Below are 24,016 nucleotides of genomic sequence, written 5' to 3'. Positions count from 1 at the left end.
GTTATAGAAGACTCCCTTCTAAAGGGAACAGAAGGCCCAATATGCAGATCAGACCCACTTCTTGGAGAAGTCTGCTGCCTCCCTGGGGCCAGGGTTAAAGAGGTGAGGAGAATACTTTCTGCCCTGGTTAGACCCTCAGATTATTATCCGTTACTAATTTTTCAGATAGGCAGAAATGAGGTTGCAATGGGAAATCTGAGGGCAATCAAGAGGGACTTCAGGGCCTTGGGACAACTGGTTAAGGGTTCAGAAGCATAAGTAGTATTCTCCTCTGTCCCCTCAGTTGCAGGGTATGATGAAGGAAGATACAATAAGACCCAGCAGATCACTACCTTGCTGTGGGACTGGTGACACTATCAGAATTTTGGGTTTTTAGATCATGGGTGGGTTTACATGACAAACCTTGTATATTAGGGAGTGTTTTGATTTTCTGGAGCTTAATGATGGTGACGATAGGATCGAGTGTTTATGGGGAAGAATCAGGGGGAAGGGCAACAAGGCAAATATCATGGTGGGAGTCTGGTACAGACCACCCAACCAGGATGAAGAGGCAGATGAAATATTATGCAAGCATCTGGGAGAAGTCTCACGATTGTTAGCCCTTGTTCTTGTGGGAGACTTCAACTTACCAGATGTCTGCTGGAAATACAACACAGCAGAGGGGAAACAAGTCTAGGAGGCTTTTGGAGTATAAGGAAGCCAACTTCCTGACACAGCTGATCAGTGAGACAACTAGGGAAGGTGCCCCACTGAACCTGTGGTTTGTGAACAGTGAAGGACTTGTGGACAATCTGTCAGTTGGAGGTCATCTTGGGCATAGCGATCATGAAATGACTGAGTTTTCTTTTCTTGAAGAACTAAGGACAGCAGTCAGCAGAACTGCTACTTTGGACTTCCAAAGGGCAGACTTTGATCTGTTTAGAAGGCTGGTTGGCAGAGTCTCTTGGGAGGCAGTCCTGAAGGACAAAGGAGTCCATGAAGGCTGGTCTCTCTTCAACAAGGTAATCTTAGAAGCACAGGAGCAAGCTGTCCCCAGTGGGGAAGACTCACCTGGCTGAATAGAGAGAGCTTCATCTGGAACTCAGGAATAAAAGGAGAATTTATGAGCTTTGGAAGAAGGCGCAGGCTACTCAAGAGGACTACAAGGATGCTGTGAAGCAATGGCTACCTTGGAAAACACCAAACCCCCAGTTTTTATTGCTGAGTGTGATGTTATATATGACATGGAATATCCCTTTGATTTATTTGGGTCAGATGTCCTGGCTGTGTCCCCTCCCAAACTCTCGCCCACCCCCAGCCTACTCCCTCGGGTAGCAGAGTGAGAAAGAGAGAACACCTTGATGCTGTGCAAGCACTGTTCGGCAATAGCTAAAACATTGGTGTGTTATCAGCACTGTTTTGGTCACCAGTATAAAACACAGCTCCATACCAACTGCTATGAAGAGAGTTAACTCCATCTCAGACAGACCCAAGACAGTGAAGAAAGCTATTTTTAAAACAATTAATTGAATATTTTCTACATGCTCATGGCAGGTATATAAAAATAATAAAAGATTGAAAGGTAAGGTTGTGCAACAAAGAACTATTAGCCTATTTTTATTAATACAGTGATATATTTATTCATTAAGTTTTAAGTTAATGAGAAGGAAAATTAGTAGGGGCTAAGTGTTATCATTAATCAAAACCAAAAATTGCAGGGTGTATTCTAAATTGCTTTTGTTGCACTATAGATTCTGGTTGTGATTTGTTAGTATTGCTTTTTAAGCCCAGGCAGTGGCTAAACAGTAGGCAGCTGCTCTCTCTCGCCTTTCCTCAGGGGGAAGGAAGGGAAAAGGAGGAAAGACAAGTGGGTTAGAATGGAAACAGATTTAATAGAATAATAAAAAAAGAAGAGTAATAATGTGGATATTATAAAATATACAAAGCTACACAAATATACAGAGCAATACTTAGCCGCTGGAACACATGCTCCCAGCAATGAATGCCAGAGGGAGGATACTGCAAGTGCAGCGAGTCCAGCAAAATGTGGAGACCACAGCATGCATAGGGAAATCACGGGAACTAGGCAGCAGGAGCAGAACCCTTCACGGACAGCAGCCAGTCCCCAACAACTTCCAACTTATATATGGAGCATGATGTTCATGGTATGGAATACTTCATTGGTCAACCTGGATGTCAGTCTAGGTGCTGTGCTGTTATGTTCCCTCTCAGCTGCTATTTTGCACCTGCAGCTGGACAGCTGAAAAAGTCTTTCTTGGCAACAACCAAGATATTGTACCAAATCCCAAACACTGGAAAACTACTGGAAGAAAACTTTAACTCTATCCCAGAGTGCTATCTCATTATTCTGAAGCTAAATCCAAAGCAAAAGACCATGCTAGCTACTAAGAAGAAAATATTCTAACTGCATGGAAAATTACCTCAGTTTCAGCTAACCCAGCACAGTTAGTAACAAAGATTTTTTTTTTTTTTTTTACAGGATTTTGTGCATACTATATTAATTTTTCTGTGAGGTACTCTTACTGGTTTTGACACTGTTTCCATGATTCTGGGTTTGAATGCATAATATGAGAGACTTTGTAGAGACCCATACATCCTTTAAACTGTTAATATATCTAAGGAAGGAAATAGGACTCTATGAGATTGTGTATGAATTCTGTATAGCCTATAGAACATAGTACTGGTGAAAAAAATAAGTAGTTTTCTGTTTAGTACATGTATAAGAGCAGAACTTGATGAGCAAAAGATACAATTTTAAAGCATAAAAAAGCTACATGAGTGTTTTGTGCTAGGACACCAGCTAAGACACTTTGTTCTTTAAACAGTTTCCGGTAACATAAATGAGATTTGACTATTTAATAATGCCCCTTTAAATTATTGTCTTTCTAAAAACCAGTCAGATGTTTATTACTGCATATCTTAGTAGTATGTCCACTATGCTCATGGTGCAGAGGTACAATAACCAGCTTCACTTATTGGAGACTACAGATGAGGCTTTCCAAAGGAATGCAACAAGAAATTAAACATCTGGGAAAGGCAATAGGAGGAAAAGAGAGAGAGAGACTTGCAAGTTGGAAAAAAGTTAAAAATGCTTTGCTAATGCTACTAATAAAATAGAGAAAATAATACAAAATATACAAAACCAATCTTGAGTTTCCAGGCACAGCGCAACATTTTCTGGCAGCAGAGCCGGCTCCTCCGGCAGCTGCAGGGCAGGCACCCAGAAGTCCTGGGCTGGACTCCACAGCAAACCGGAACTGGATTCAGGGATGCAGGGTCTGGAACCAGGCTTCAGATCGCAGGGACGACAGGCAGGGTCCTCTTCAGATGCCAGCCATAGTCAAAGAGAGACCCTCGTGATCTCCCACTTTTATAGGGTATATGACGTGGATGGGATGGAATACTTAGTTGGTCAATTTTAGTCACCTGTTCTGTTCACCCCTCCTTGCAAATACGCCCCTTTCACTTATGGGACATGCGTTTTTATCAGCAACCTTGACTGTCCTAGCAATTAGTCTAAACCTGGGACTCTTCTGCATTCCATTGCTTCCGTTATCAGCTCCTGTCTGCAAAAACATGCAGCCAACTTTAGAAAAGTGCAGTTACTTAGAAGAACTTAGCTGAAAGGAAAATTCATTAAAAGAGAAACTGGTCTTGTTTTTAACAAAACCAGGACACTGGGTCACCTACATATTTATTCTCTTAAAGTTCTACTGCTTTCATGAATATCACTATGTTAAGGAAGTTTTTTTCCCTAGGTTTCCCATAGTAGAGGATTCCAGAAATTCTTAAAAAAATAATTTATTCACAAGGTACAGTGTAGAGCAGCTCGAGATGGGTGCCTCCTGAAGAGAGACCCTCATCAGAGAAAAATTATATTGGACAATTATAGTGAAATTATAATGGACAATTATATCCCCATAATCAAAGTTCCTACCCTTCATGCATTACTCAGGGCCAGTTGCAAAATTAGAGTCTGGGGTCTCCCTGTTCTTCACTAGATCTCTTTATTTTTGTCAGGCGGGCTGTCAATTAAAGCTCTGACCTTCAGTTGCTATTTTGCACCCGCAGCTGAAGAAAATGTTCTTGTTAACAGCTAAATCATTCTTCTGTTAGACACTGTTCTGTTCCTTGTTTCTAAACAAGTTATATAAGAAACAGTATATGAAATAATTCAATAAGCTAAGGCAGTCTATTCCTTAACTACAGCATGTAATGATCCACAGTGCTTCTTTGTACCCTTCTTTTTTTTCCAGAATAAAGCCACAAAACAAAACCAATGTTTTTGGTGGGGTGAGATGGAAAAAGAGGTCAATTATTGTTTCATCTCCTATTTAGATTTCATATTGTGGCGGTTATGAATTTGTTATGGATTTTCCCTTCCCCGCAACAAATTGATGATGAGCTTATCCATTCTGCTTTTTGTATGAAACAACTAAGGGCAGATGAAATACTCGGATTTTCAATCCCTTTTTCCTATTGGCAGAAACTAGTCAGGGTTCTGAGAAAATATTTTCAGAGCAGTAACTTCTGAATATGAAAATTTTTCTGACATATATGGTTCAATACATCTTCCTGAATATGTGTAATATTCTCACATTTGACATTTACTATTAGCCTAATCTTCCATTATTAAAATGAGAGTGAGAAAAATTTGGTAATGTTTTTGTCTCCCTCCCAGAGTTAACAAATTAATTCTTCTGTATTTTTGCTGTAAATTAGAACTCAAATTGCTTTGTTTCTGTCATTGTTCATAACAATTTACTTTCACTATTTCATAACAAATCATTCGGAGTATCTAGAAGTAGTCTAATTATTCCTTGTGTGGATTTATTTAAAAAAGAACACCTTGAATAATAACTATGAAAGAAAGAATGCATTCAGAGTTTAGTGATATTTAATGATTTGATAAATTGCAAGGAGTACATTGGTACCCTTCCCTGGAATGAATCAGGGCAGCCTTAGCTTATCTTATCAATAGCTAACTCTGACCCAATTGGTCGTTCTTATGCTTGGAAGTAATAAAATACACAAAAACTTAATTTCTTACGGCAGTCTTTTTCCCAGACATCTACACTGAGGAGAACCCCAGCTGCCTGGTCCACTGAATTAATGGAATGGAATTAACTCCTGGACAGGCTATCACGCATTGTTATATTATCCCTCTTTTTTTGAAGCATCTCCTATGAAACTTAATTAAAACCTAGAGTGCACTGCTGCTTTACACTTGAAAACCACCATTAAAAAGTAGCAAAAGAGTTGTGTGTTGTAGTTAATAAGCCCTTACAAGCAATTTTATTGCAGTTTCAGATTATTTGCTAACTGACTGGGATATATTGCATGTACTGTAGGCTTATTAACTTGATCAGAAGTTTCAGTCTGGATGCAGGAATTTCAGGTGGACAGTTTTTTAATTTGTCAGTGTGGGATTTTTTTTTTTTATCTCCAAAGAGTGATATTTATCCTCCTACCATTTTGAAACTGATAATTAATAGTTCATTGTCACTTAGGAGATTCATGTTTATCTATTTTTTGTAGACATATGCTACAGTTTCAGATAAAATTATAGCCTTATATTTCTTACACATTTTATCATATTATTTGTCTTTAAATTAACCAGAATTGAATAACTGAAAAATTTTTAGTTGTTGGTGATTCAACATGTGAAAGCCAAGCAAATTTATGTGAAAATCATAATAATCATGCTATCCTTTTGTAGAATTTACTTGAAGCTTTTTATTTCCTTCCCTCTTTTATGTCAATATTGTTCCATTTCCTGTTGCACTTCTTAGCCCACATCCCATTTCTTTTCACAAGTCTTCCTTTCTCTTTTCCTCAGTGAGATTATGGTATCGTCTTGCATTCCTGTTGTTTTTCCCCATCTATAGTTACCTTAACGACTTGGACCGCATAGCAGATTCAGCCTATTTGCCAACTCAGCAAGATGTGCTTAGAGTTCGAGTCCCGACAACAGGGATCATTGAATATCCATTCGACTTACAAAGCGTCATTTTCAGGTAGGAAAAAAGTTTAACAATCATTTACTTTGTTTATTTCATTTCCTTTTATGTTAGTAATACCATGTACAGAATATTGGTTAAAAGTACAAATTATTCAATGTTTTTAAAATTTGAGCTTGTTCATTTTATTTTCATGGTTTTGTCCATGTATGATTAGCAGCTGTTGGTAAAGATGTCAAGAGGGTGAGAGACAAACAGACCTGTCTTTTTCTGAAGGTAGTTATTATTGATAGAAAAACTGGAAGTAATTTTTTAATAAAATTAATATATCAGTTTTACTATGAATAATAATGTAAAGGTACCACTTCTGTACTTGATTTTTAGACACAAATGACATTCTGTAAGTTTAATATCACTCCTACAAATAATTTTCCCCACAGCTTATTCTGAGTGCAAATACAATTACTTAAAGAATAACTATGCAATTACAATTTCAAGTTAGGCACACAAGTCTCTAGTTACATTGAGACCCATAATGAATTTGGAATATGCTCTGTCAGCAAATTTGAGTTTTTATTTTGACTATTAACAACTTCAGTAAATACAGATTGTATTATATAATATTTATACTCTTAAAATTAGTCAGCCTTGACAAGTTTGGAATTTTTAATAGTAAATTCTAGAATTGTGGCTCAGAATCATGAAAGTTTTGAGTATCAGAAATTTAAGGGGTTTGAGATACATATTAATTCAAATTCAGAAATCATATCAGACTACAAAGCAAATACAACAATCTGTTTACTTACAACACATTCCATTAGGCTTCAATTTTTGAGATAAACAAACCAAATTGTGTTTTCAAGTAAATTCTTGGATTCAGTGTTACACATGTGATTGTATGTTTATCTGCTCAGGTATTTGTGGAAATGATGTGATCATTATTAATTTTGCAGAATGGTGGATGTAGGAGGCCAGCGATCTGAAAGAAGAAAATGGATACACTGCTTTGAAAATGTCACCTCTATCATGTTCCTAGTAGCTCTTAGTGAATATGATCAAGTGCTTGTGGAGTCAGACAATGAGGTAAGCAAGTATCACCATAAATAATGAAAATTAATTTTAAATTTAAAATATTATTTACAATTTGATTAAAGCACAACATTGTAGAGAACTTAAGTAGAAATGTGTGTATTTTTACATAATTATCTGGATATTAAATTTGTTGGACCAGTAAAGTACAATGAGAGATTGAATACTTCCTGCTAAACAGAAAAACTCAAAGTTTTTAGTTCTTTTAAAATTTTCAAATGACGCTGGCTTGTTCAGTCCTGGCTGTTTTCCAAATGTCTACCAGCAGCCATATGCAACTACAAGTAATGAAATGAGAAGTTCTATTGAGATTAAGAGTCTAATCCTCAAATAATATGGCACAACATCATCTCTTCCATGGAGGGTCAGTGGAACCTGTCTATTTTGCTTTAAAAGTGGAATAGCTGACTGTAGAGAAATATAAAATCATAGAATAGAGTCATAGAATCATAGAATAGTCTGGGTTGGAAGAGACCTTCAAAGGTCATCTAGTCCAACCACTGTGCAATGAGCAGGGACATCTTCAACTAGATCAGGTTGCTCAGAGCCCCATCCAACCTGGCATCTGCCACATCACTAGGCAACCTGTTCCAGTATTTTACCACCCTCACTGCAAAAAATTTCTTCGTCATGTCTAACCTGAATCTCCCCTCCTTTAGTTAAAAACATTACCCCTTGTCCTATCGTAACAGGCCCTTCTAAAAAGTCCATCTCCATCTTTCTTATTGGCCCCGTTTAAGTACTGAAAGGCCACAATAATGTCTCCCCAGAGCTTCGCTTCTCCAGGCTGAACAACCCCAACTCTCTCAGCCTGTCCTCACAGGAGAGTTGTTCCAGCCCTCTGATCATCTTGGTGGCCCTCCTCTGGAACCTCTCCAACAGGTCCATGTCTTTCCTGTACTGAGGGCTCCAGAGCTGAACAGAATCACAGAATCACAGAATCGACTGGGTTGGAAAAGACCTCAGAGATCATCGAGTCCAACCCTTGGTCCAACTCTAGTCCGTTTACTAGATCATGGCACTAAGTGCCATGTCCAATCTCAGTTTAAAAACCTCCAGGGACGGCGAGTTCACCACCTCCCTGGGCAGCCATTCCAATGCCTGACCACTCTGTCTGTAAAGAATTTCTTTCTAATATCCAGCCTAAATTTCCCCTGGCAGAGTTTAAGCCCATGCCCCCTTGTCCTATTGCTAACTGCCTGAGAGAAGAGACCAATCCCCACCTGGCTAGAACTTCCCTTCAGGTAGTTCTAGAGAGTGATGAGGTCACCTCTAAGCCTCCTCTTCTCCAGACTAAATAACCCCAGCTCCCTCAGCCTCTCCCCATAGGTCTTATGTTCAAGTCCCTTCACCAGTCGTGTTGCTCTTCTCTGGACCCGCTCCAGCAATTCAATGTCTTTCCTGAACTGAGGGGCCCAGAACTTAACACAATACTCCAGGTGTGGCCTCACCAATGCAGAGTACAGGGGAAGGATCACTGCCCTTGTCCTGCTGACCACACTATTTTTGATACTGGACAGGATACCATTGGCCTTCTTGGCCACCTGGGCATACTGTTGGCTCATATTGAGCTTCCTGTCAATTAGTACCTTCAGGTCCCTTTCTGCCTGACTGGAATACTCCTGACGCAGTACTCCAGGTGGGGTCTCACCAGAGCAGAGTGGAGGGACAGAATCACCTCCCTCATGTCCAGGCTTTCATCCACCAGTACCCCAAAGTCCTCCTCTGCAGGGCTGCTCTCAATCCCTTCATCCCCCAACCTATATTGATACTGGGAGTTGCCCCGACCCAGGTGCAGGACATTGCACTTGGCCTTGTTGAACCTCAGGAGGTTCCCATGGGCCCAATTCTCAAACTTGTCCAGGTCCCTTTGGATGGCATCCCATCCCTCAGGCGTGTCAACTGCACCACTCAGCTTGGTGTCATCCGCAAACTTACTGAGGGTGCACTTGATCCCACTATGTCATTGATGAAGATATTAAACAGTACTGGTCCCAGTATAGATCCCTGAGGGACACCACTTGTCACTGGTGTCCATTTAGACTTTGTGCCATTGACCACTACACCAGACAGTTCCTTATCCACTGAACAGTCCACCCATCAAATCCACACCTCTCCAAATTAGAGAGAATGATGTTGTGGGGAACTGTTTCAAAGGCTTTACAGGAGTCCAGCTAGATGACATCCATAGCCCTTCCTTTGTCCACTGATGAAGTTACTCCATCATAGAAGGCTCCAAGGTTGATCAGGCAGGACTTGCCCTTGAATTACCTCCTTGTACTCCATGTACCTTATTGTAGCTTCTGGGAGAATCTGTTCCATGATCTTCCCAGGCATAGAGGTGAGGCTGACAGGGTGGTAGTTCTGGGGCTCTTCCCTTCTACTCTTTTTAAAAATGGGTGCAATGTTTCATTTTTTTCCAGTCGCCAGAGACTTCACCTGATTGGCATGACTTCTCAAATATCATGGAGAGCAGCTTAGCGACTATATCAGCCAATTCCCTCAGGACTCTGGGATGCATCACATCAGCTCCCATGGATTTATGTATGTTCAGGTTCCTCAAGTGGTCACCAACCTAATCTTTTACAGTGGGAGGGTATTTTCTCCCCCAGTCTCCCTCTCATAGTTCATAGAATGTCCTGAGTTAGAAGGGACTCACAAGGATAATCGAGTCCAACTCCTGTCCCTGCATAGGACAGCCCCACAGTTCACACCATGTGTCTGAGGGAGGTGTCCAGTCTCTTCTTGAATACTGGCAGGCTTGGGGCCAGGACACCTCCCTGGGGAGCGTGTTCCAGTGCTCCACTACCCTCTGGGTGAATAACCTTTTCCTACTGTCCAACCTAAACCTCCCCTAGCACATCTTCCTACCATTTCCTTGTGTTCCATCATTGGTCACCAGAGAGAAGAGATCAGTGCCTACCCTTCCTCCTCCTCTTGTGAGGAAGCTGTAGACTGCGATGAGGTCTCCCCTCAGTCTCCTCCGGACTGAACAAACCAAGTGACTTTAGCTGCTCCTCATATGACTTCCCCTCCAAACCCTTCACCAACTTTGTAACCCTCTTCTGGACACTCTCCAGTAGCTTTATATCCTTCTTATACTGTGGTGACCAGAACTGCACACAGTGCTCTAGGTAAGGCCACACCAGTGCAGAGTAGAGTGGGCAATCACCTCCCTTGACCGACTGGCAATGTTGTGCTTGATGCACCTCAGGACCCAGTTGGCCTCTTGGCTGCCAGGGCACATTGTTATCTCATGTTCAACTTGCTGTTGACCAGAACCCCCAGATCCTTCTCTACGGAGCTGCTCTCCAGCATCTCATACCCCAGTCTGTATGTACAGCCAGGATTACTGTATCCCAGGTGTAAAATCCGGCACTTGCCCTTGTTAAACTTCATGCAGTTGGTGATAGCCCAGTTCTCCAGTTTGTCCAGATCCCTCTGCAGGGTCTGACTGTCCTCAAGAGTGTCAACAGCTCCTTCCAATTTTGTGTCATCAGCAAACTTACTTATTATTCCCTCACGTACTGTGTCCAAATCATTTAAGAAGACATTGAAGAGTGCTGGCCCTAAGATGGATCCCTGCAGAACCCCACTAGTGACTGGTCGCCAGCCTGACATAACCCTGTTTAGTAGAACCTTTTGAGCCCGGCCTGTGAGACACCTGCTGATTTGTGTGTTTACCCAGCTGTGTGCTAGTCATCTTGTCCAGGAGTATACTGTGAGAGACCGTATCAAAGGCTTTACTGAAATATTAAAAGATCACATCAACAAGCTTCCCTTGGTCAACTAAGTGTGTAACCTTGTTGTAGAAATAAATTAAGTTTGTTAAGCAGGACTTTCCCCTCATGAACACGTGCTGGCTGGGACCAATGACTGTGTTGTTGTTCAGATGTTTTTTGATAACTCCCAGAACAATCTTCTCCATATTTTTGCCAGGCACGGAAGTGAGGCTGACAGGCCTGTATTTGCCAGGGTCATCCCTGTTGCCTTTGTTGTGGATTAGGACAACGTTTGCCAATTTCCAGTCATCTGGGACCTCTCCAGATTCCCATGAGCACTGAAAAATCACAGAGAGAGGTCTCGCTGTGACGTCAGCCACCTCTTTAAGCACACTTGGATGAATCCCATCAGGCCCCATCGACTTTTAGGGATCCAGCTGGAGTAGCAAATCCCATACCAGTTCCCAATTGACTGGGAGTTTATTGTTCACTCAGCCATGGTTCTCTAACCCAGGGCTATGGGGACCTCCAAGTCCATCTTCGTTGTTTAAGACCGAGGCAAAGAAAGTTTCTTTTCATTACCCTTCAGCTACGTTTTGCAGCTTCATTGCCACACACATGGAAGACCAGTAGTGGGTAGTAGTCTGAGGGCTGTACCAGGTTAGGAAGTTTCCTAGTGATGTCTTTAACCCAGGGCCCAGGAAGGCAGCAGACTTCCCTAAGAGGAGGGTCTGTCCAGCAAATAAGATCCTCTGTTTCCCTCAGAAGGGAGTTGTGGGGGACTATGGTGGGTCCTTGGATTCCCTGACAGAGGGCATGGCAACAGAAATTAGCCTTGAAGATATTAAGGCCTGCCCATGAGAAAGATGGGAGTAAAGGAGTATCAGGAGATATTAAGGATGTACCCGTGAGAGAGAAGGGAGTAGAAGAGTAACATTGATGATAGCAAAATTAGCCAATGAGATGTTACTGCTGTAACTTGTAACCAATAGTGAAGAGACACATGAATTGGTAAAACTGTATAAAAATGCACTTGTGGTAATAAATGGCATCTACTACTTTCATCCTGGAAGAACTTGGTCTATGTTGTTTGTCCGTCTCAACCACGACAGGGAGTCACCTACAACTATAAGCCGACTTCTTTGTGGAGGTGGTCGCAATATGGGGGATAGGCCTTTTTGATCCTGTCAGCACCTCTGGTGTAGATGGATCTTCATCTTCCTCATCCATTGACTGGCCTTCCACATCCAGAGCCTCATACCTGTTGTACAGAGGGACCTGGGAGGGCAAGGTGGGCAAGGGGATGCTTTCACCTGCCACCCTGAGTGTGGACTCACCTCCATTCTGTTGAGCTACTGTCTTCAGTCTGGCAGGGGGAGGATACAGGACCCCCTTGATCTTGTTTTTTTTCTGGTGGCCATTCCTGTCGGAGGGAGGCCAGAGCATGGTCCTGTTATCCCCAAAACAGGATTCTTTACCCGATGTGCATACAAATGAGCCAAAATTAGCACACAGAGATATTTTATTACAGACTGGAATAAAGCCAGCATGCCAACAAGAAAAGTAAAAGGCATTATATAAAAAAACTTATCACTGCGTTCACACCCTAAAGAGCCAGTTGGTTACATGTTTGCATATTGCATTACATAATCCTTTTAGTATATAATGAGTAGCATTCAGCTAAAGGACACTTTATCCAACAATCTTGACATATGTGTTAAAGCAAGACAACTAATTGGGCGGGCTTCAAAATGTGTAAAGCTGCAAGGTCAGTACTGTCTGCAGTTTGTGATTTGCAAGTCACTCTTATCTTGGTTATATGAGCAGACTGACCTAAAACTGAAAGGATTTACATATCTTTAGATTAGCAATTGCAGACAGGATTAACTCTTTTAAGTGATGACAACAGTTCCCCCTTTGAGACTATTTTCTATACATCTATATATCAAAGAAGTTTCACCTTTTCTAAACTCTTTTAGTAACTGCAACACAACACCTAATCACACATTGCAACATAACATGCAAACATACAAATATAATTGCTTATACAATAATTGCAATCAGTTTCTTAATCCATGTCTGTAAATCAGGAATCCCGGACATCAGTCATGTCCAAATTTCTTGAAATCTGTAAGAGGTATTGTTTTTCTGCACCTCATGCAAGAGTATAGTAATTTTCCAAATCTCCTGTTGTTTGTGATCCTTTTAGATTGATCAATATCCAAATCAAGTGTTTTCCCAAGAGTAGTCCCAAGATATATTAATAGGAAGGGGTATTCCTAATATAGGAACCCCTTTATTTGAATTTTCCAGGAAACGTGCATGCCCAGCAACTAGTCTTGATAGCTATCTGCATGGTCTTCCGGATCATCATAAAATGTACATTTTAGGTCCATGGAATCTCCTGATTTAACAATCTGTGAACTTACTGTACCATATGACAGGCAAAGACTTATGTAACTGTAATACATGTTGCGCTGGTTTGACTGAAAATGAGTTAATTTTCTTCCTGCAGTTAGAAACCTGTTTTTTTCATAGCTAGCACAGACTTAGCTTGAGAACAAGAGATAACACCCCAGCACAGAGTTCATGTTTTTAATTGCTCTGGTCTGAGAGCCAAAGATGTTTTTAGCGCTCTGCCCACAGGTGCGAGGCATCAAGGAAGAGGGGCATAGATAGGGCAGAGCTTGACTGCCATCCAGACTGATCAATAAGAGTATTCCATCCCATTAGCTTCATGCTTCATATTTAAGGAGAGTTGGGATCTTCTGCTCTTTCTCTCATGTATTCTTTCTTTACCCTTTTTGTCAGAGTTGGGGAAGTTCTGTTTGGGACATTTAATTAGGCCTTTTGCCATTTTACAGAGGCTTCTGGGCCTTTTTGCCTTTTTTCCTTTTTTTCTCTCTTTGGGATCAGCTGTTCGGGACCAGGTGCTGCTTCCTGGGACTGGCTGCTTGGTGTGGACGGAGTTCATGAGGAATTGCATTGAGTATCTTTTATTTTATATTCTATTACTACTTTATATATATATTTACTAGTAGTGTATTAGTATTTTGTTATTTATTAAACTCTGTTTATCTCAATCCAAGTTTCTCTCTTCCCCTTTGATTCTCTCCCCTATTTGGGGGGAGGGTGGGGAGGGGGTAAGTGAATGGCTATCGTGGTTGTATTGCTAGCTCGGGTTAAACCACAACACATGTTTAAACAGATATCTACAAAGAAAACAGGCTAATATAAATGCTACAATCATTAACAAACCTCCCTGAATACAATCAAATTCTATATAAGATTCTATTTCAGTCCAAGAGCAGTTCATTAAGTTTTCATAAGTTTTAGTGTTAAGGGAGTGATCTCTTCTGATTTCTACCCAGTCTCTGTACTTTAATCTAGTGTGGTGAATCCAGGAATTGATTCCCTTAAGTTTCACAGCTGTGTTAGTTACCAACAGTACCGTCCAGGATCCTTTCTACTACTCTTTCAAAGGTTTGTCCTTTCAGGTCCCAAGTTAGACTGGATCTTCAGGTCAGAAGAGATGTGTAGTCACATCCAATGCCACAGGTGCTTTCTCCTGGATGAGATGATGAGAATGAGATGATGAGAAAGTGTTTCCCAAAGACAATATATATTCAGTGAGAATTTGGTTCCCCAAAATATGCATATGATCAGCTTTTCCTGTCAAGTTTACTGAATAGGGTCTCCCATACAAAATTTCAAAAGGGCTTATTTTTACTCTTGGGGTAATACAAATTCTCAGTAAAGCAATTGGCAATACATCTATCCATTTTAAATTAGTTTCCTGATGATACAATTTAGCTAGTTGCCTTCTTATGAATTGGTTCATTCTTTCTACCTTTCCACTAGACTGAGGTCCCCAAGGGGTGTTCAAATCCCATCTTATCCCCAGGAGAGTAGAAATGGTCTATATTACTTTTGCTATAAAATGTGGGCCTCGATCTGACAAGATCCCACATGGAACCCCAAACCTTGGTATGATTTAATTCAATAATTTATTTGCTACTTCCCTAGCTTTGTTGGTCCAACATGGGAAAGCTTCAAGTCATTCAGAAAAGGTATCTACTAATACCAAAAGATATTTATAATTATTACACTTTGTTAATTCAGAAAAATCAATTTACCAATATTCTCCTGGAAAATTCCCACTTTTTATGTCTCCAGGTGGAGGTTTTACCACTGTCTTACAATTAATTTTACAACATACAATTCATTTTACAACATATCACACATTATTTCACTCTTTGATTAGCACATTTGCATTTTAGGTCCACTTGCATATCTTTTAACATTTTCTGTCATAGCACCTGCTCTCATATGGGTTTTGTGGAATCAGGGCACGCATTATCACTCCATTGGCCACTTTCTTTGCAGTTTCATCAGCTTTACAATTGCCTCATATAATTTCAGACTGTCCAAATTGGTGATCCTTACAGTGCATTACTGGCACCTCTTCAGGTTTTAGAACAGCTTCTAATAGCTTCAATATTTCTTGCCAATGTTTGATACATGACCCTTGTGAAGTCAGATGCCCTCTTTCTTTCCATATTGCCCCATGTGCATGTACAATTCCAAAAGCATATTTAGACTCTGTATATATATTAACTTGCTTATCTTGTGACAATTCTTAGGCTCTGGTCAAAGCAATTAGCTCAGCTTTCTGTGCTGAGGCATTTGATGGCAATGGCTGTGGTTCAGTTATGTTCTCTAAAGTTACCATAGCATATCAAGATCATTGTTCCCCACCTAGAGTAAAACTACTCCCATCTTTATAGAGTCCACTCCAGATCTTCCAGTGGAATATCCTTTAAATCTGGTCTGCTAGAAAATACTTGTTCAATAGTTAGTATACAGTCATACTCCAAATTTTCATCATTAGATACAGGCAAGAAAGTAGCAGGATTCAAAGATGTTGTTGTTTTAAAACTTACATCATCCTGTTCCAATAATGCTGCTTGGTACTGTAACATTCTGCTAGGTGAGAGCCAATGGTGTCCTTGTTGTTCCAGCACTGAGGCCACAGCATGTGGTACAAATACAGTAATCTGCTGTGCCAAAGTTACTTTCCTTGCCTCTTGAATCAGCAACACCATCACAGATACCTGCCAAGCTTTTAATTCTTTCATCAGTACATTACCAAACACAGTAGGACTGTTCTTAAATCCTTGTGGCAAAACAGTCCAGCAAGCTGGACTGTTTCCCATTCAAAGGTGAAAAGCTTCTGTCTCTCTGAATCCGATCATATACAGAAAAAGGCATCTTTCAAGTCTAAAACAATAAAATAAACATTATTTCCTGCTATATTAGTCAAAAGAGTGTAGGGGTTTTGGCACTACCAGGTGCACATTTATCACAGTCTTATTAATGGCTTTCAAATCTTGTACCAACCAGTATTCCATAGAATGTGGCTTCTTTACTGACAAAATGGGAGTATTATTTTCTGATTGAAATTCCCGCAGAAGTCCACCATGCATAAACTTGTTTATCAAAGTCTCTAACCCAATATTAGCTTCCGTTTTCATTGGATATTGGTTTTTTTCCTTATTAGCTTGAAGTTCTGTTTTAGTTCTGTCTTTGTTGATGTAGTGTTGGCTTTACCAGGTACTTCAACTTCCCATACTAGTGGAAATACAGCATCCAAAATTTCCTTGGAGATTTCTTGCTCACTTCACTGTTCTGATTGCAACAAGTAGATCTGCACCTTCCAAGCATTTTCTTGTGGGATATGGAGCTGAACAGAGTTCTCAGAAAATGTTATTTGAGCTTTTAATTTACTTAAAAAATCTCAACCTAAGAGAGGTACAGGGCTTTCTGGCATGTATAACAATTCATGTGTTGAAATTTTGTTCCCAATTTGGCATTCTATTGGTTTCAAAACCAACCTTAACACTTTCTTTCCTGTGACCCAAACAACTGGCATGGTGAATGTACTGAGAGATCCTTTACAATTAGTTACTATAGAATAAGTTGCTCCTGGGTCTACTAAAAAAATCTATAGTTTCATTTCCCAGCTTTATCAGAACCAAGGGATCTGCTGGGGATGTGTTAAAGCAAGACTCAATTAATTGTGCGGGTTTCAAAATGAGTAAAGCTGCAAGCTCAGTAGTGTCTGTAGTTTGTGGTTAGGTGTTTTGCAAGTCACTCTTTGTTATATGAGCAGGCTGACCTAAAACTGAAAGGATTTACATATCTTTAGGTTAGCAATTCCAGACAGGGTTCATTCTTTTAAGTGATGACAGTCCCACCAGTCTGTCTTCTTCTCAGACTCCCTGATGCTTCTTAACCTTTCTACTTCCTCTCTCAGCTCTACCACCAGGCTGAGCAGATCATCCATCTGGTCACACCTCACACACCTGTTATCTCTACTGCCATCCCATACCAGTGAGAGCACTAATAATGTCCCGAGTCTGAGGTTGAAAGCTAGTGCATCCATGAGATGGTGTGCTGAAAATGAGTTAATTTTCTTCAGGCAGTTAGAAACCTTCCTTTTTCATAGTTAGGATGGTTATTGTTTGGATTTAGTTTGAGAAAAAGAAGATAACACCTTGGCGCAGAGTTAAGGTTTTTAATTGCAGTTGTCTGGGAGCCAAGGACTTTTTCTGAGCTCTCTGCCCACAGGTGTGGGCAGCTAGGAAGAGGGACATAGATCGGGCAGACCTTGACTGACATCCAGACTGGTCAGTAACAATATTCCATCCTATTAGCATCATGCTTCATATTTAAGGAGAGTCAGTGTTAGCAATCAGGACACATAACCACGGGCGTAGTTATACGCGGCGCTTTATTACAGCGCTGGGAAACCAGGGGTTCGCACCCAAAGCTGGCTTTGCCGGTCAGTTTAAGTTACGCAGTATTTATACAGTCTATTCACATACATATTCATATATTCATTAGGATACGTAACAGTTACTCAACATTGATTGCAACATCGATTGCAACATCTTGGAATTACTTTGATCATGCGCAGTGTCCTCTGGTGGTCTTTTAGGGGGTCTTCGGGATGAAGTAAGTAGTCTTCATTGCTTCTATCCTTTTCACCTTTGGGTACTGCACATGCGTACTACTTCTATAGTTAGATAACTGCTGACTTGCTCAACCTCAGGAGATACCGTATATTATACTTCTCACTCTATGCGTATTTGGGCTAAGATAAAAGCTAGGTTGATAAGATAAGAGTATACTCGAATCCCTTGTTAGGTAAAACACGATATGCTTGACCATCCTTTCAGGGACAGTTTACAAAACTGATTTATCCTTTCAGGATCATTTCGTAAAACTGATTCTGTTACTAACATTTCCCCCCTTTGAAAATGCTTTTCTATTCTTAGACAATGCATTTTCACCTCAATCAATTTCTTCGATTATTGATTCATTTACTACGATTGATTGGTAATTCCCTTCAGGTGTGATAGTTCAAGTCACACCTCTTCATAAGCTGGAGGGTTATCAAATATAGGATTAGCATAATTCCTACTCAGGACACTGAAAATGCGATTATTCCTGGCATTTGTTTGACTAAATACACGCTTAATACCCACATACAATAAACGAAGAAGAACAATCACAATTGCAAGTACAACTACACTTTCTAGTAGTGAATGTACCCATCCTCCCAAATTTAAATCAAATTTATTCAACAGAGCTCCTATCCAGCTCTGTTCTGCATCTTGTCTTTCTTTTGCAGCTCCATTTCTGTTTGGGTCAGCTGGGAAATGTCTTTCTCAGCCTCTGAAGTTACGATTGGAATATGGATGCAGCAATGATCGATTCTATCTTTCAAATATCCACAGACACCATTTTCTTTCAATAACATTATGTCAAGTGCCATTCTATTCTGCAAGGTCATTTTAGTCGTAGCTTGTAATTGTATATTAAGATCCCGAAAACCTTTCTTAGTTGTTCTGGCCAGTCGATCCATTTGCCTGATCAATTTATCAATCATTGCACCAATTGCAGCCTATAGGAATAGAGAAAAGAAAGATTCTAGTGCCCAGCCGAATTTAACACTGCTTGATGGTTCGTGCCACACATCAACCTCATTTATTTCTCGTTTATGTCTGACCTGTAAAAGTTCTTGCCTATTTTTCAAAGGTGACCTTTTCCAAATGGGACATAGTGTTGGCAACCCCAGAGTAATTTCTCTAATTGGTTCTCCCATTGGCAAATGTGTAGTCCAGGTCCCATCACTTAAGGCCCAAACTAAATGTCCCATACTGCCTATAACTCCTTTACAGTCAATTTTGTCTTTATCAATGCCAATTTTAGAGGCTGCCTGTGAGTCTAATTGTTTCCGACAAATGCAGCCTGTAATCACTGCCACCTTGACAATGGACAAAGGTATCTCTTTAATATCTGCTTTTCTGTACCAATTTCTGTTTTGTCTTGCTTTCTTTTTAATTCCTGAGTGTCACTCTTAACTATCTCCTCCTTGTACTGATCTTGCACTCCCCCTCCATCTGAATAGCCCCACATACCAGCTTGTGTAAAACAGACACTCTGTTCTCCCCTAGGGCAGGAGACAGAGCCTACACCGAGTCCACCTTTCCCTGGGTTAGTTGCTACCCATAATTTCTGCCCTTGGATTTCACACTTCTCCAATTTCGTTCTATCACAACATTCAGAGTTAATATGAACATGATAGTTTAGAACATATTGGGTTAGTCTTCCTATTCTCACACGCTCGTAGCACTTGGTACAGGGATTAGCCAGGCTAAGTTGGGAACAATAAGTCACCACTCCAAGCAAGAGGATCAGGTCCAGGTTTCTACACCCTCTGCCTCTCTGGCCTACCAGGTTGCAACTGGCAGCCGAGTTCATCTTCTCGGCAGCAAGGGTAGTGTCCCCACCTTTCCTATTTTTGCCATTAGCGTGGCGACTTCTTATCGTTTCCCAACTCTTGGCCTTCACTTCCTAGGAACAACAGGAGCAACACGGAATTTGATTTCTCTTTCTACACTCTGTTATTTAATATTGGTAGCAGTGAAGGATATCAGGAGGTCTTGAAACGGGCCTTGCTGTTATGGTTCCAAAGTTCTCTGCAAAAGACTTCACATACACATAACTAAAATGTGGCCCTCTATCAGAGGATAGAACAGCTGGAACTCCAAACCTTGGTGTTATTTCATGTATCAATGTTCTAGTCACCTCCTAAACTTTTGCTTGTCCTGGTAGGGAATGCTTCTGGCCAACCCGAAAAAACATCAGATAATACCAACAAATATCAGTACCCCCCCCTTTTTCCTGGGAGTTGTGAAAACTCAATTTGCCATTGTGGTCCAGGCCCATTCCCCTTCCCCATGTGACCCATTTCAAGCTTGGGCATATTTTTGGGATTAGTCTGGAGGCAAAGATCACACTGCTGTCACCTGTTTTACAGTGATATACAAATTTCTAGCTCCTGTTTCCCTAATCAAATGTTTGCATAGTGGTTCTACTCCCCAAAATCCTTTCCTATGTTCTTCCCTTACTAAAGGCCAAACTAGATGAAAGGGGACAATAAGTTTTCCCTGGGAGGGGGAGTGTGAACCCACCCTTCCTTATGATATGATTCCTCTAAATCTATGATGAGTTTTGATTCTCTTTAGTATACTCTGGCTTACCTTTTAAAGAGACCTGCCCGCCAAGGACCAGAACACTTTCTGGTTTTACTTTTTGCTTAGCTGTTTGTTTTGCCTCTCTGTCCGCCAGCCTTTTCTGATTCCGAGCTCACTTTCTGGTGTGCCTTAATATGCATGGTTGCCATTTTCTTAGGAAGTTGAACTGTTTCCGGTAGTTTCAATATCTCCTCTGCACGTTTGATATATTTGCCTTGAGAGTTCAGAAGTCCCTTTTCTTTCCAAATTGCTCTGTGCACATGCACAACCCTCACAGTTAGCTGCTTCCGTTTTCAGAGTTTTCAGTAGGAATGTCTTTTAGATTTAGTCGATTGTATTATGTTGCTTCGATGGTCTCCAGGCAGTCATGATGAACTGGTTCTCCAAAATTACCACTGAGGAAAGAAGATCTGGGAGTCCTAGAGCAGGGGCTGGCATCGAAGCCTTTTTAAGTTCTTTAAAGGCTCGTGTGGCTTCCTTATTCCATTGCAGCTGTTTCTGGTCCATAGGGTCCAGGTCACGCACGTCTCCTTGGTTCTAGTAGCGATTAAAACGTCATCCACATAATGTAGCATCTGTCCCTCATCAGACGAGGCTTCCCAGGATTCAAAATCTTTAGCAAGCTGATTTCCAAATATTGTCGGGCTATTCGTGAATCTTTGTGGTAACACCATCCATGTGAGCTGGGTTTTACATTTATTTTTAGGGTTTTCTCATTCAAATGCACGTATTTTCTGGCTAGCTTCATGGAGAGGGAGGCAGAAGAAAGCATCTTTTAAATCTAAAATGATAAACCAAGTCAAATGAGGTGTTAATACTCTCAGAAGGGTGTATGGGTCTGCTACCACTGGGTAGAGGTCTTCAGCTATTTTGTTTATAGCTCATAAGTCCTGAACCACCCAATATGACCCGTTTGGATGGCAGACAGGCAACATAGGGGTGTTATAACTGGACTCACATTCCTATTACTGGCCGAATTCCTACTTCTGAACCTGGGTCAGAAGGTGGATATCTAAGGGGAAATCCACGTACTCTGTGCGCGTTACACACACCTGAGCAGCCCAGCAGGAACGGACCAGGCGGCGACTGCCCCCCCCTCCCGGGCAGCGAGCCTGGAGGAGAGGAGCTGCAGCAGCCATCACTCTCGTTCTGTCTAGGGACAGAGTCGGTTCAGAGCTGGGACGGAGACCTGTTCGGGGGAGTTGTGTTTGGGATTTTCTTTATTTTGGCCTTTTGCCATCCTGCTGTTTTGCAGAGGCCTCTGGGCCTTTCTGCCATTTTCTCTCTTCTCTCTCTGGGACTAGTTGTTCAGGACCAGGGTGCTGCTTCCTGAGTCTGGCTGCTCGGTGCAGATGGAGTTCATGAGGAATTGTATTGAGTATCTTTTATTTTATATTCTACTTCCATTTTACATATATTAGTAGTAGTAGTATACTCAGTCCAAGAGTCTCTCCTTCCCCTTTTGATTCTCTCCCCTATTCAGGGGTGGGAGGGGGGTAGTGAGCGAGCAGCTATTGTAGTTATATTGCTAACTGGGGTTAAATCATGACAGGCTTTTGTGGTGCCCAACGTGGGGCTCAAGACACTAAAATTCAGCACTAAAAAGGGGTAAAATTTGGAGATTTTGGTATTTTTACTGTTGAGACCTGGGTTCAATTTTCTTGGCATGGTGCCAACTTATGGGGTTGAGAGAATCACAGGTCCACGTGCTTTGGACATCATCTAGCAGTATTAAAGCAGATTGCATTTATTATATTAGTTTAAACATGCTGTGGCAAAAGATGTATCAGCTGCTCTCTACAGTGTGTTCTGCGGTACCTTATTTGTGCTGGGTATATTTTATGAACACTTATGTCACTTATGTGACAGGCATGGCAGCTACTGCAGTGCCCAAGGCAGCTGCTGTAGCCACTGCACCCCCCACACAGGGCAAGACAGCAAAGGCAGCTCCAGCCCCTACACAAGCAAGGCAACCAAGGCAACTATTACACCTCCCACATCAGGCAAGGCAGCTTCTCCCCTTCAGCACCAGGCACTGCTGCTACTCCTGCAATGGGCACTGCCCACACTGGACACTGTTGCTGCTGCTTCAACCTCCACAATAGCCACTATAACTATGCTAATACAAATGACAGTCACTTAGTCTCTGGAAAAAAATCAAGAGATGACAAGCCCATGTCAGCATCAGTTGCCCCTGTAAAGAGAGTCACAAAAAAGACTGCTCATGCCACAGATGATGGTCAGGGGGAATAATTTGTACATGACCCATGTGGTGCAAGTTTGTACAAAGAACACCACTGGCATATGCTAGGTCATTGGCATCAGTGTGATGGACAGATACAGTTGTAGAAAATGTGAATGATGTGATTAACCAAATTTGGAACTTTGAGGACAACCTCACTATCTCTCTATGGGCTTGAGCCTTGACTGCAGAGAAACTGTGTGAAAAAACTGATGACTGGTTCGAAAAGCTGTTAGGGAAATCAAAGCACTCAGAGAGGGCAGGTTCTATTCACCACCTGTGTGAAGCAATATTTCAGCTATTAGGATGTCACAGGTGAGTAATTTAGGATTCTGCTTACTGCAGAACAATGTCTAGATTTCTCAAAGAAAAGTGGGCGGGACTTAAAAGAGGTCGATGAAAGGTTCATTCTATTATTTACTGCATGAAGGAAATATGCCAAGACAAATGCTGCTTACTTTCTCTCCAGGAGCCTGATACCTGTTCACAGAGCAAACTGTCAGGCATCTTCTCTCCAGGGGGCTGTACCAGTTTGTGAAGCAAACTTTCAGGTGTCTTCCCTCCCTGATAACCATTTGCTCCAGAGTCTGTATTTTAGAACTCTGGAGGGAAACTTTTAAGGGAGGTCTGATACCCGTTCATGTAGCAAACTTTCAAGCATTTCCTTCCCTGATAGCTGTTCGCTCCGGAGTTTGTATTTTAGAACCGTGGAGGAAAACTTTCAGGTGAGGCCTGATAACCATTTGCAGAACAAACTTTCAGGAAACAAAATTCTCATAAATAAATTAAAAAAAAAAAAAATAATGGAGTGGAATAGAAGGAGGGCTGGCTCAAGCTGAGTACCTGCACAGAGGTCCAACCCAAGCATAGAAAACCATGATTCATTCCAATACCAATATTTCAGTTTGGGGTCTTCTTGCTTCTCATTGGATCCTTTTCAGTGATCTCATATGTGCCTTTGTTTTGTTCAGCTGTAGATGTTGTTTATAGTCCATAGCCTTGCCAGTACTGTTTTGTCTGAATAAATCCTTTTCTTCTCAGTGAAGTGCAAAACAGGCCCCATTTTGTAGATGACTGTAATGTCTCTGCATTAGCCTTGAAATCGTTATTTTTCCCCATTCAACTCCATTCTTCCCAGCATAGTGCAAACTAGACCTTATCTTGCAAGTGTTCAGTGTAGTTTGTAGTTGCTTTTGGTAAATATGAGCAGAACTTTACAGCTTAAGATTTCAGCAACTCCAGCTTACTAAGTAACAGGAATCAGAGTGTGAAAAGGAGATCGACTGGTGGAGTAACTCCCTGGTGTGCCACTCAGAGAGGCTTCAGGGGGATAACACCCAAAAGGTGATGGACCCCCTGCCCTGTTGGGCAGAGGTTGAAGACCTGAGACAGCCCCTG

At 41.3% G+C, this 24,016-nt stretch overlaps 1 protein-coding gene across 1 annotated transcript in view; it reads left to right on the top strand.

Moving 5' to 3' along the window:
- The window catches only part of LOC136115694 (guanine nucleotide-binding protein G(q) subunit alpha-like), a 160,749-nt gene that overhangs the window by 99,563 nt on the left and 37,170 nt on the right, over window positions 1-24,016 (top strand). Inside the window, exons 4-5 of the mRNA XM_065861900.2 lie at window positions 5,889-6,017; window positions 6,914-7,043. Of these exons, the coding sequence (XP_065717972.1) occupies window positions 5,889-6,017; window positions 6,914-7,043 (259 nt within the window). The remainder of the gene's footprint in view (window positions 1-5,888; window positions 6,018-6,913; window positions 7,044-24,016) is intronic.

Source organism: Patagioenas fasciata, chromosome W, assembly GCF_037038585.1.
Source record: "Patagioenas fasciata isolate bPatFas1 chromosome W, bPatFas1.hap1, whole genome shotgun sequence".
NCBI lineage: Eukaryota > Metazoa > Chordata > Aves > Columbiformes > Columbidae > Patagioenas > Patagioenas fasciata.
Note: the sequence above shows the minus strand (reverse complement) of the source record. Positions and strands in the feature narration are given on the sequence as shown.